Genomic DNA, 11,703 nt, shown 5'->3' with positions numbered 1-11,703 from the left:
GGTTCTTATGGAAAACCCTAAGGGAACTTGTTGTGATGATAGTGAAAGGATAGTAGTTGTATGTGTGAATTGGATGATATTGAGCGTTAATTTACTTGCTATAGAACATGTTTACCGATTAAATGATACGTTTTGGTGAATTGATGCATAAGTCAAAATTCTATGTCTTCTACTGTGTACATTTTCTGATACGTCACTGGATGCCACTTGGGGCATGTCGAGTGTCATCAAGGTCAAGAGCAAAGTTTGTTCTCAGGGTCCCTCACACTGGATGTGGGATGATCCTCGTCAATTGCAAAAGCTCCAAGAGTTCCCTATAACGCTTTCGTCGAGTGTGAGTTGACTTTCATCAGGCGTGGACACTTCAGAGAGCTCTCGATGGTGCTCTCACTAGGTGTGGACTTGGTCACACTGGACACAGTTCAAATAAAGACTAATGTGGTCCTCTGTAGGTATCGCACCAGGCGCGAGACGTGTGTCAATGGGCATTGTCCTACTTGCGAATTTCTTGTTGATCTTTTGCTAAATTCAATGATGTAATTCTTGTATCATAATGTGGGCGTGGATGTGAATTGATGTCTATATATGAATATATGAATACAAGTGAGGAGTAATGTGATATGAGAAGTATGCTAAATGTGAGATTATGGAACTATGTGAATGTAATGGATATAGTCTGTTTGGCATGCATTATATGCATAAAATATTTTTTTTAAAAGGGTATGATATAGAATGCACTACCACGGAAGGTCCCTTGTGTAAAAGCTCGGGAACCAACCTTAATGATAACATGGTTGAAAGTCTCAGTCTTGCCCATAAGAACATAAGATGTATCTTGCGTGGCTTAACTATCCCTACCTGACCCTGGTAGATGTCCTTCTAGTGTAAGTGCACAAAGGGTGTGACTCAGTATATACTCCTAAACTACTCTAATGTATTGTTAGCGACAATATACAAGTTTGATGTTTTACTAGCATCACATGCATGATAACATGTAGTCTGTATCCATTGTATAAACATTATAATCATATTTGTCATTATTAAGTTAGTTTATACTTGGAAAAAGAAAAATAAAGAAATATATGTATGATTGATATATAATGTGATAGAAATAGAAATAAAAAAAATATAAATGATAATAAATTATTTATGATGCTAAAATATTTGTATATAAATGCTAAATTTTTTTTGGCCCCTCTCAAGTCAAATTTCCAGCTCTACTCCTATATATATATATATAAACTCTTATATATTAAACAAACTTTTTTTTTATGTGAGAATACTTTTAAAAAGTTCTTCTTTGAAGAGAAAGTTTTTTTATAATTTTTTTAACTTTTTATCTAATTCAATTTTTTTATTTATCATAATTATTTTTGAATTAAATTTTAATATTTTTAAAATAATTATCAACAAATAAAATTAATCTTGAATTATAATATAAATTATTTATATAAAATTTAAATATAATTTATATATAAATATATTATTTATTTATACGTATAATTTATTATAAATTTTAATTATATGTACCTATTATTAAAAAAAAAATATTAAGATTTATTATTATTTTTAGTCTTCACTATTTAGTAGACCTTTATACTTATGGAATGTTAGAAGAAAAAAAATTCTCATATCCTCTTTAAATAACCATCCACGATCATTTAATATTTGACGTATGTAACTCTTAGATGTATAATGTATTTTAATCCCTATAATATATAATAAATGTTTAATATGTGTATGAAAAAAATATTGATTATTAATTTTCTACCAAGATGGTAAAGTAAACTAATACTTTGAATCGGAAGGGAACTAGGAAGTCCTTCTTTCCGTGTTAGAGAAGATAAGAATTGAATTGGCTTCGGACTTCCATTCTTAAACATAACACAAACACAAACACAACCAAAATCAGAATTGTGAACTCATTTATCAGGACTCACAATGGGTCAAACTGAAAGCGCAGAAGCTGTGGCGGAGACCCAGAGCACAACCAATGACTCCTCCAACCCCAGTTCCCTGGAATCCGCTATCGCAGGTTGTTTTTTCGTGTTTCACTTCTCATGCGCTTCACGTGTTTGTATAAATGTCATGTCTGCCTGAAACGAAATCTCAGCTTGTGTTGTTTATTGCAGAAGCTGCAGCATATGGAAGCCAAGACACCGAGGTTTGCATTCAATTGCTTTGCTCTTTTGCTTTCAACTTGGCAAGTTGAGTGAATAAATGAAATCAATTGAAAATTGTGGATTTTTTTAGTCTGTTGAGGCGATGGCTCAGAAGGCCCTTGAATGCCCTTGCATTGCTGACTTGCGAACTGGTTCCTGTGGCTCTCAGTTCTCAGAGGCATTCCTGTGTTTTCTCAAGAGCACCACTGAAGAAAAGGTATATCTTACTTCATTCATACTTTGCTTTATTCTTTCTTACACTTGCTTCTCTCATTAGTGATTACATAGCTTTTTTCCTGAAGAAAGATGTAGCTACAATTACAAGTGTCATGTCAACTGATTTAGCTGTTAGTAGGTGACACAACTCAAGCCTATATCTACCTAGACCAGCCTCTCTGCATAATAAGTTTGATTTGAGATTAGTGAACCACATCTAAATATGATGAAATAGGATGAATTGAGACCTTATTTTGTAAGTACATAAATATCTCGAATAAATTCACCATTTCTTATTTTTTTGATCGCATTGCAAGAACAAAAGAAGTATCTTTTTCTTTCTTCAACAATTTCTGATCTTTAGTGGGCTTCTTAGTAGGATTGAAATTCAGATGAAGTTGTAACCATCTCAGTAGTGTTTCTTCACCTATTTGTTACACTTTCTTGCACCCTCAAAGCCTGGTTACGGAGACTGTTTTAATTATGGTATGATTAAGAATTCTGTGATAGTGTGGAAGTCTGTGTTACTGACTCATCGTCTATACTCTGCATTCTGCAATTGCAACCCGCAACCAATATTGGCAAATTTCAAATATTTTATTTTGGAGTTTTAATTTCTAGATTGTCATCAAGGATTGTAATATGCAATTTGCTCCAATTTTGTAGGGCTCGGACTGCGTACATCCATTTGTTGCTTTGCAGAGCTGCATCAAGGCCAATCCAGATGCATTCTCTAAGGACATTCTAGGCGAAGATGAAAGCAAGGAGTTGGAGCCTATCCAAGAATACAAAATACTTCCTCCCAAATGGTCTAAGGAATCTCAAAGTCCAAAATCCAGGCTTTAAGGGGAAGAGTCAAACTCTTGTTCGGGCAACTACTTGGATAAGGTTGTGTTAAATTCATTTTGAATTTGTATTAGTTTTTCCCTATTAGAAAAGTAGCATGATATATCACTTCCTCAAAATGTTTCATGATGTGCACTTGCTTTTATATCATAAAAATTACAATTTCTTTTCTAAAGAGTTTTGGGATTGCATTCAAATGTTTACATCTTTCTAATAACCCACCTTGGTTCATATTTTACTTTCTTCTAGATGAATATTGAAATGGATTGAATATCTATATGGATATAAAAAGGAGTACTAACTCTCAAGGTTGTAGTATCATATGACTTTTTGAACCGAAACAAGTTAAAATGCTGCACAAACTTTAATTAAGGAATGAGCAACATGAAAATACACTGGAATAGAAAGGATGTAGATTGATAACGAGCTAATGGTGTAATGATATATCAAACTTGTATATGAAATATAATGGATGCTTATAAGTTTTGACCCCAAAGTTGGAAAGCTTGAAAAGTTAAAAGTTACATTCATCTTCTTTAGTTTTGATAATATAGTAGGAAGCTAGGAATCACTTCATTTATTTATTCATTCATTCATTTCTTCTCACCAACTATTCAAAATTTTAGCATAAATGAAGGCCCTGTTCTGTTTATAGAATATACAGTTATACACAAACTACCCAAGTTTTAAACTAATATCCCCTTTAGCTACGTTGAATGTTAAAATAAGGGAAATTTATGTAATTTTCAAATAATAAAAATATGCATAAGTAATTTTTATATACATATTAAAGTCATTGAAACAACTGTAGCATGTTTCTTTTTGTCTTTTACCCTATTCTCCCTTTCACTCCCCTGGTTCTCTCCTTCACACACATTCTGCATTATTAGACTTATTAGACTTATACTGTGATATTCTGAATCTTATCCATAAAGCTGACAATGAAGTTATCATACATGGAGGTCATAGGAGTTCCTATCATGATGGGGTTGAAAGGCGTGACTAGATAGTGTTACTTTGTCAGTGAGAATTATTATAACGAATCATGCTTGATCTATATAGATAAAAATATGATGTTATATTTGTTGGATCGAGCGCTTACCACTAGGCCAAAAGCTATAGTTGATAGTTAGGGCGCAACTCTTTTTACTTAAGAGCGCAGCAGCCCAAGCGCCATGATTCGACAGTGACTTGGCCCACCTAGCCTCCGCCACGGGACAATTGATGCAACCCGCAACAATCTCCCCCTCAGCAATTGCCCCGCTGGGTATCGAACTCATGACCTTGGCTCTGATACCAATTGTTGGATCGAGCGCTTACCACTAGGCCAAAAGTTATAGCTGATAGTTAGGGCGCAACTCTTTTTACTTAAGAGTGCAGCAGCCCAAGCGCCATGATTCGACAGTGACTTGGCCCACCTAGCCTCCGCCACGGGACAATTGATGCAACCCGCAACAATATTTCCTCCCTTTCATTTGATGATTTGATCTCTCCCTGAAAACTTTTTGAAATACCATTAAAATTTGAGTTGCTGCTAATAATCCTAAGTATTTCCCATCATTTCCCTGGAACACACTTGTTAGGATCCAATTGTAAGGTATGGCTTATGGGAGTCGACCCTCACATTGGAAATATGGATTTCTAGTATTGGGTTTATAAGGTCTTGGGCTCTCCAACTATAATAGCTAGGTTTTGTGGTGTGGTTTTCCCAAGTTTTTTTTATCAATTGGTATCAGAGCCTTCCACCATGTCTCTCAATTGTAAACTAGCGGTGTGTGGGCATTGTAGTGTTCACCCGCAACTAGTCAAAGGGGCTAGTGCATAGCCAGCTTGCCTGGGCGTCAGAGTTGTGGAGCTTGGTAGGATGTTTAGGATCCAATGGTAGGTATGGGACTCGAGTCCTAAATTGAAAGCATGAGATTCTAGTTTGGGGTTTATAGGGACTTGGGATCTCCAACTATAATAGCTAGCTTTTGTAGTGTGCTTCTAGCCTGTCAATTTTTTTTGGGAAAAAAAGAAACTTCTAAAGTGAGACTGTCTTTAATGAGAAAGAGTGTCTCAAAGAATGGTTTGCAATGCAGTAGTAGTCATGAAAATTAACACTTAAAAAATAACAACACAATTATTCAGTAACACAGAGAAATTGTTCCTTGAATTGTTTATAATGAAGTAGCTGGGTGAATTAACAATGTTCCAAAATAACAAAGCAATTATTTGAGAACACAGAAATCAAAGTGCAGCAGTTTGAGAAGTACATGAAGAGCCTTCATAATGTCACAACTAAAAAGCCCTCAATTATTCAATAATGCAGAGAAATTGTTCCATGAATTGTTTCTAATGAAGTAGCCAGGTGAATTAACATTGTTCCAAAATAACAATGCAATTATTTGAGAACAGAGAAATCAAAGTGCAGCAGTTTGAGAAGTACATGGGTAGCCTTCATAATGTCACAAGTAAAAAGCCCTCACTTATCCTGATGGTTTGGAATGCTTGGGAAGGACATCAAGCAACAAGGATAACTGAAACATTATTTCACCAATACTATCAACATTTTTTCGTCTGCTTTGTTCAGTTGCACATCCAAATAACAAAAATGAGCCCAAACCTATAACAAATTGCAATGGAAACAAGTAAGCTACCATTATGAAAGATGGGGGAAGTCAAGTAGTGCGGGGAAAAGCATACCTGTCTGATTTTAAAGGTTGATATCCAGATTGAGTATCCATCAACAATGAATCTCAACATCATCCGACAATGTCTTCTTATGGTTTAAGATATTCATGAATTGCTCTGACATTTTATATAACTTAATTAGGCAAAGAGTCTTCAAATGCTTCAACCCAGTGGGAAACTCCAGATTTCTGCAGGAACGAGCTTCAAATTCCACGAGGCTAGGCATTGCTCCTTCCTTCACATCCCATTCTTGAAGTTCCCTTAGATTCCAGAATCTTAGAACTTGAAGTTGTGGAAAGCTGTCTGTGATACAAACCATGCTTCTTCCTTTGTAAGAGTCAGCATAAAAGCATAATGACTTTAGTTTAAATAGGCTCTGCAACTTTGGCATAGGATCATCTGAAAGTTTTGATTCTGACAAGGTGAGATCTGTAAGATTTTTAGGGAAGCTGTTCAGATGTAGTTTATCTTTTAATTTTCCAAACAACTGGAGGGATGAGAGATTCTCCAGCTTTGACATATCGTACAATATTAGTTTTTTAGGACTACCAATTTCATTGACTGATCTAAGTCTCAGTGAATGAAGCTGGTTCAGCTGTCCAATCTTCTTGGCAAGGGTTTCTTTCTCTGTTTCTGTCAACTGGAAAGCTAGTTTTAAATTTTTAAGGTTCTTCAGCTTGTGAAGGTCTTGAAGAAGAGGGCAATCCCCGTACATGAACACACCCCATAGTGTCTGGAGATTTTCCTGATAGTTTCCTCTCAGCTTCCCCTCAAGTCTACTTCGATATTTTTGGTTTAGATACAAGTTCCTTAGTTTCTTCAATTTCCAAATGGAGCTGGGGAGAACACGGATACAAGTATGCTTTAAATCCAGTGTCTCCAAGTTCAGCAGTTTGCCAATGAATGGTGGGAATTCCTCCAAATAAGTCCACCTCAAGCTAAGATACGTGATATGAATTAACTTGCATAAAGTTCGAGGCAACTGAGGTCTGAATATGCGTTCAAGATCAAGAACTCTAATATCCCTGAACTGCTCACTTGCAATGCCTTTTGAAAGTATCTTCTCTACATGTTCTCCTGGCTTACTTCCCTCTCGTTTGTCAAAGAAGAAAACAGATAGAGGAATTCCTTTCTTGCTGAACACATTTGCTGAATTTGCATCAAGACCATGATCATCAAAACGATAGGCAAAACACCTCTCTAAATGTGTACCTGAGTACTGGTGGTGCCTTGTTCTGTTACTATCTTGCAAGATGATTTCTCTCAGCATACTTGGCAAGTGACATGTCTTAATCTTGGCATTGGACTTTAGTGCCACAACTTGAATCATGTTGCAGTCTCTCAAATCTTCTAAACATTTCTCTGCAATGTCTTCTGCTGTTTTTTGGTTGTTTTGTTTCACCAACCCTTCTGCAACCCACAGATTGACTAATCTTCGTGCTGGGATTTCAAAGTCTATAGGGAAGAGTATGAAGTAATAAAGACAGTTACTCATAGTTTCACTCAGTTCTTGTTTGTTCTTTTTCCAAGCTTGAAGCCATTGTGCTTTGTAATTGCCATGATTGATTCGTTCAAGCACCCACAATAAGTTCTCTTGGGACATACCTTTGGCTTGCAGGACACACCCAATAGATGAGATTGCAAGTGGTAGCCCCCCGCATCTTCCCACGACATTTCTTGCAAGTTTTTCCACTTTTGATTCTAATTTGGTCTTCTCGGTGCCTGTCACCTTCTTAAACAACTCCCAACTCTCTTCCTTTGTTAGCAGTCGAATTTGGTGAGGGGTGTTACTTGTGTCAGCATGTAAAGCTACATTCTTAAAGCGTGTCGTCAGCACTATTCTGCTCCCATTTATCATTCCAGATCCAGATAATATTTCATACAGTTTATCAAAATCTTTTGTGTTTGATACATTATCTAGAACAACAAGGCACAGCTTCTCTTTCAAGTGATCACGTACCTGAGTGACATACAATGTCTGGTCTTTAGTCCCATCCTTTTTCATCAGCAGAACTTGTGCTTTGTAGGCAGCTCCTTCAGTTACTGTCACCCAGACACGGATCGGGAAGTGCTCAACGGCTGCTTTGTGATAATAAATTGCCTTTGCTAGAGTTGTCTTCCCCACACCTATCATCCCCACAATGGAAAGTGTTGAATGTGAAGGACTATCACTGCTTTTGGTCAATTTCGAGACCAGATATCGAATGTCATTTGTCAAACCAACTGCTTTGGTTGATTTCTGTCTTTCGATGCTGCAATTTTTGATTATTTTATGAAGACGACCAACAGCTTTTTTGATCTCATGAAGATTGAGCTCATCCTCGTTCGTATACCTTTCTAGAAAGTTGTCCACCTCTTTAGCAATGGACTTTAGTTTCTCTAAACAAGCGTTTCTCCCTACTGTTTCTTCTGCCTTCTGAAGCTTTTTATTCATTTTTTCCAAATCATGAAGCATTGAATTGATTTCAGCTAGCTGCTCTGAGCTTTTGTCCACCTTCCGCAGTTTGCTTTGGATGCTTTTAATGATTGGTGTGATTACATTGTCATCTATCGTATATGGGAAGGTTGACTTCTCTGCAGCTCTATCATTAAAAGCAAAGTTATACTTCTCCTTCCTCTCAAGCAGGCGATCCAAGTCAGTGACAATGCGCTTCATGTCCTCTCTGAAATGAGAGGTCACTATGGGAATGCTATTCTTTAATACACTGATTCTTGAAACCCACCATGAGAAGTTACTAATGCAGGCCTCTGTCTCTGCAATTATTTTTTCTGCTTCTTTTTTCCACAGCTTTTCCGTTTCAGTTTCTAACTGAAGCTGATGTAAGTCCTTCACGAAAGCACTTAGCGGAAGCAGCATATATATGGACCATCTCTCTTCCATGCCAGAAAATAGGTCATTTCCCTTCTTCATCAATTCGTCTATATTTGTAGAATGCTTCTTCTTCGTTGGATTTTGAGCTGCTACAGATTTGTCAGCCTCTTCTATTGTATATTGATCCAATAGACTTCTAATCTGAGATCTTGACCTCTCCATGGATTTATAGATGTCCTTGGCCTTTTCATCTTTCTTTTGAATATGATCTATCATCTTACTGTTGACTCTATTGATCTGAAAGATAACATCTATGATGGGTATCAATCTCATGGAGGCCGTCATACAACCCCATCCTTGGCTATGTTTTTTGTAGTTGGTGACACATTCTTTTGCTTCACGGATTACTTCTCTTGTTGATTTTACCCATTTATGCTCAGCTTCTCTTAGCAGCAAATGAATTCCAGATAGATCTTCTGAATCCCAGAAACGACGTGCTAGTGATTCTACCTTGTCCCCTTTCTCCACAAGTTGATCATAATCCTTTATCAGAGCTTCTAGTGACTTCATTTCTCTCTTTATCCGCTTAACTTTATTTTCATGGAAGAGGAGCACACAATCGATGGTCACAGAAACACCCAAGGGAATGACTAATGCAAACCAGAGTGAAAGCTCAATCAGGTTCATGTTGTTTTTGTGGCTGACTATTTTCAAAAAGTGTTTCTCACAAATTGCTTCTGTTGATGTTTTGTACCTCCCCCATGTGAGAAAAAAACTGGCTGCTTTCAGAATATTTGGAAATAATTTCTGGTGAATGTTGTGGGAAGAAGTATTCAAGGGATCAAGTCAACTAACCAGATAACAGAGTCTGGAAAAAGGGTCGGGGTTAGCAGTATGTGTGCAGTCTTATCTCTACTGCGAGGAGGATTGGTCAGGCTGACATTTTGCTAGTTCAGATTGCCTTGTTATTCGATTTTTTGCCTGTTATGCAATAATACTATTAATTTATGTATGAATGGTAATGTATTTTTTTGTTAATTAGTTCAGTGTGCAAGTTACAATATGTACATAAGAACTTCTCGTGCATAGCCAACGATGAGTCTACGCATTCTTAAATCCCCGTTATGAAATGATGTTTTGATAATTTTAGGAAAATGAGAGGATCCGAACTGATTCTTTTTTTTATACCATGGTCATGATGTGAGTACATCGTGGATCATGCTAGTTCATTGGTGACCAAGGATCTTCCCATTGCATGTGAATACTTTTATTTTATATGTTGCCTCCATACATACCACTAGGTATTGACTTTAGCTTTTTTTTTTTACACACAGGAAACGATGAGCTGGATTGAGCTGACTTTCCTTTTTAAGTCTTGTTTGTAGACTCTTCGATCTTTTAGGTATATTTAATAATTTAATGACAAATGAACTGTCATGATTCCTTTTCCTCCGGAGGTTAGAATTTTTCATATAATTTATGGTCAACTCTAGTATTAAGTATTAAACAATTAAGAGATGAGAACTGAATACGTTTAGGGTGATAACAGTCTATGGTCATTATGATGCAACTTTGCATTGATGAGCATTCTGCCTTACTACTGCATGGTCATAAATAAACTCGATAGGATGATCTGCTTGAGACTCTCAAGTTATCAGCAGTTCTCAGTTGTGTTTTGAAATGTTTTATTTCATATAAGAATATTAAAGATTTTATTTTTTATTTAATGCTTTCTATTTTGATTTCGCATTTTACCTAAGATTCTTGTGAACCAAATTTTTATTTATTTATTTATTTTTTTTTTTTTTAAGTTGTAGTATATTATGAACTAGTCTTTGAAGTTAGAGCATCATTTAAATAGTAAGGATCGGAACACAACTTATTTTATAATGGACACGTTTTTATTATTATTATTTTATAGATTTATTATATTCTTTACTCAATCAAATCCGTTGAGTTATCGAAATATATTGATAAAGAGTTGGTCAATGATATTTTGTTCACATGTATTAATCTAAAAGTTAAAAAATAGTTGATTAGATTGGTTTGGATTAAAAAAAAATCTAGAATCAGGTTAATTATAATTTGTTTGATTTGAATTGAAATTAAAATTAATCATTTAACCGAATTAATTTAACATTATTCTTTTTATGATCCATCTTTATTACTTTATTTATTTAACTTAAATCCATTTTCATTCTCCTGGTTTCATATTTGTACAATTTTAGCCTTAAAAAAATTATATTGCTTTTGGTCCCTTACATTTTTTCAATTGTGCAATTTTGAGTCTAATCATTTGTCCATTATCAAATTCAAAAGATATTGTATGTGAAAGATATGGTGGTACTAACATAATCGCATGAAAGGTTTGGTAGAAACGGCCGATAAAAAACAATACATGTCTTACAATAATAATCAAGGACCTATAACAAAGAATACCATGCATTTTTACTATAAAATATGGATGCCAGCTATTTTAACACCCGATTTATATAATAATAATTATATATTTTTGTAATTATATCATTAACAATATTTTTTTTAATAAAGATAAAGATAAAGAAAAAGAATATTTTGTGAATTTATGACATATCGTTATAAAATATTTACAATAATGTATTATTTTACACATTATTTCTTTTTTCCACTTCTGTTACAATATTTACATTAATAGTAGAAAGAAAATTACAATTGAAATAATATTGTTGGTAAATAAAATTATAACAGATCCATCAAATAACTTCCATATTCCAATTTCTTCCAAGTAGGACTGCAGTAATAACAACTGCAAAATGATCTGAAATCCCAAATAGATCCATCTATTTTATAATATATTTAATTTTAAAAACAAAGAAAAGAGAGGAGTGAGAACAATATCCAATAAAGACAATAATTCAAAAGAATATACAGAATTATTTATAATCAATATTAAACATATATATATATATATATATATATATATATATATATATATATATACAGATCATATATTAG

The 11,703-nt window shown here is 34.8% G+C and overlaps 2 protein-coding genes across 2 annotated transcripts; one reads left to right on the top strand and one right to left on the bottom strand.

The window, feature by feature from the left end:
- Window positions 1-1,774: 1,774 nt before the first annotated feature.
- Window positions 1,775-10,436, top strand: MIA40 (Cox19-like CHCH family protein). Its single transcript, XM_020376610.3, has 5 exons — window positions 1,775-2,035; window positions 2,133-2,164; window positions 2,254-2,379; window positions 3,045-3,266; window positions 10,044-10,436. The coding sequence occupies exons 1-4, from the start codon at window positions 1,942-1,944 to the stop codon at window positions 3,222-3,224; spliced, it is 432 nt and encodes a 143-aa protein (XP_020232199.1). The 5' UTR covers window positions 1,775-1,941; the 3' UTR covers window positions 3,225-3,266; window positions 10,044-10,436.
- On the bottom strand, window positions 5,364-9,804 carry LOC109812618 (putative disease resistance RPP13-like protein 2). The gene is made up of 2 exons (XM_029274235.2): window positions 5,910-9,804; window positions 5,364-5,829 (listed from the first exon to the last, which is right to left on the bottom strand). The coding sequence occupies exon 1, from the start codon at window positions 9,394-9,396 to the stop codon at window positions 5,950-5,952; it is 3,447 nt and encodes a 1,148-aa protein (XP_029130068.2). The 5' UTR covers window positions 9,397-9,804; the 3' UTR covers window positions 5,364-5,829; window positions 5,910-5,949.
- Window positions 10,437-11,703: the final 1,267 nt, after the last annotated feature.

Source organism: Cajanus cajan, chromosome 5, assembly GCF_000230855.2.
Source record: "Cajanus cajan strain Asha chromosome 5, NIPB_CcT2T_4, whole genome shotgun sequence".
Lineage (NCBI taxonomy): Eukaryota > Viridiplantae > Streptophyta > Magnoliopsida > Fabales > Fabaceae > Cajanus > Cajanus cajan.
The sequence above is the reverse complement of the archived record's forward strand: the minus strand, read 5'-3'. Positions and strand labels throughout refer to the sequence as shown.

Coding starts and splice junctions, on each gene's coding strand:
- MIA40 (XM_020376610.3), top strand. CDS start 1,942: ATGGGTCAAACTGAAAGCGCAGAAGCTGTGGCGGAGACCCAGAGCACA. Junction 2,036..2,132: donor CCTGGAATCCGCTATCGCAG/GTTGTTTTTTCG, acceptor TGTTTATTGCAG/AAGCTGCAGCATATGGAAGC. Junction 2,380..3,044: donor AGAGCACCACTGAAGAAAAG/GTATATCTTACT, acceptor CCAATTTTGTAG/GGCTCGGACTGCGTACATCC.
- LOC109812618 (XM_029274235.2), bottom strand. CDS start 9,396: ATGAACCTGATTGAGCTTTCACTCTGGTTTGCATTAGTCATTCCCTTG.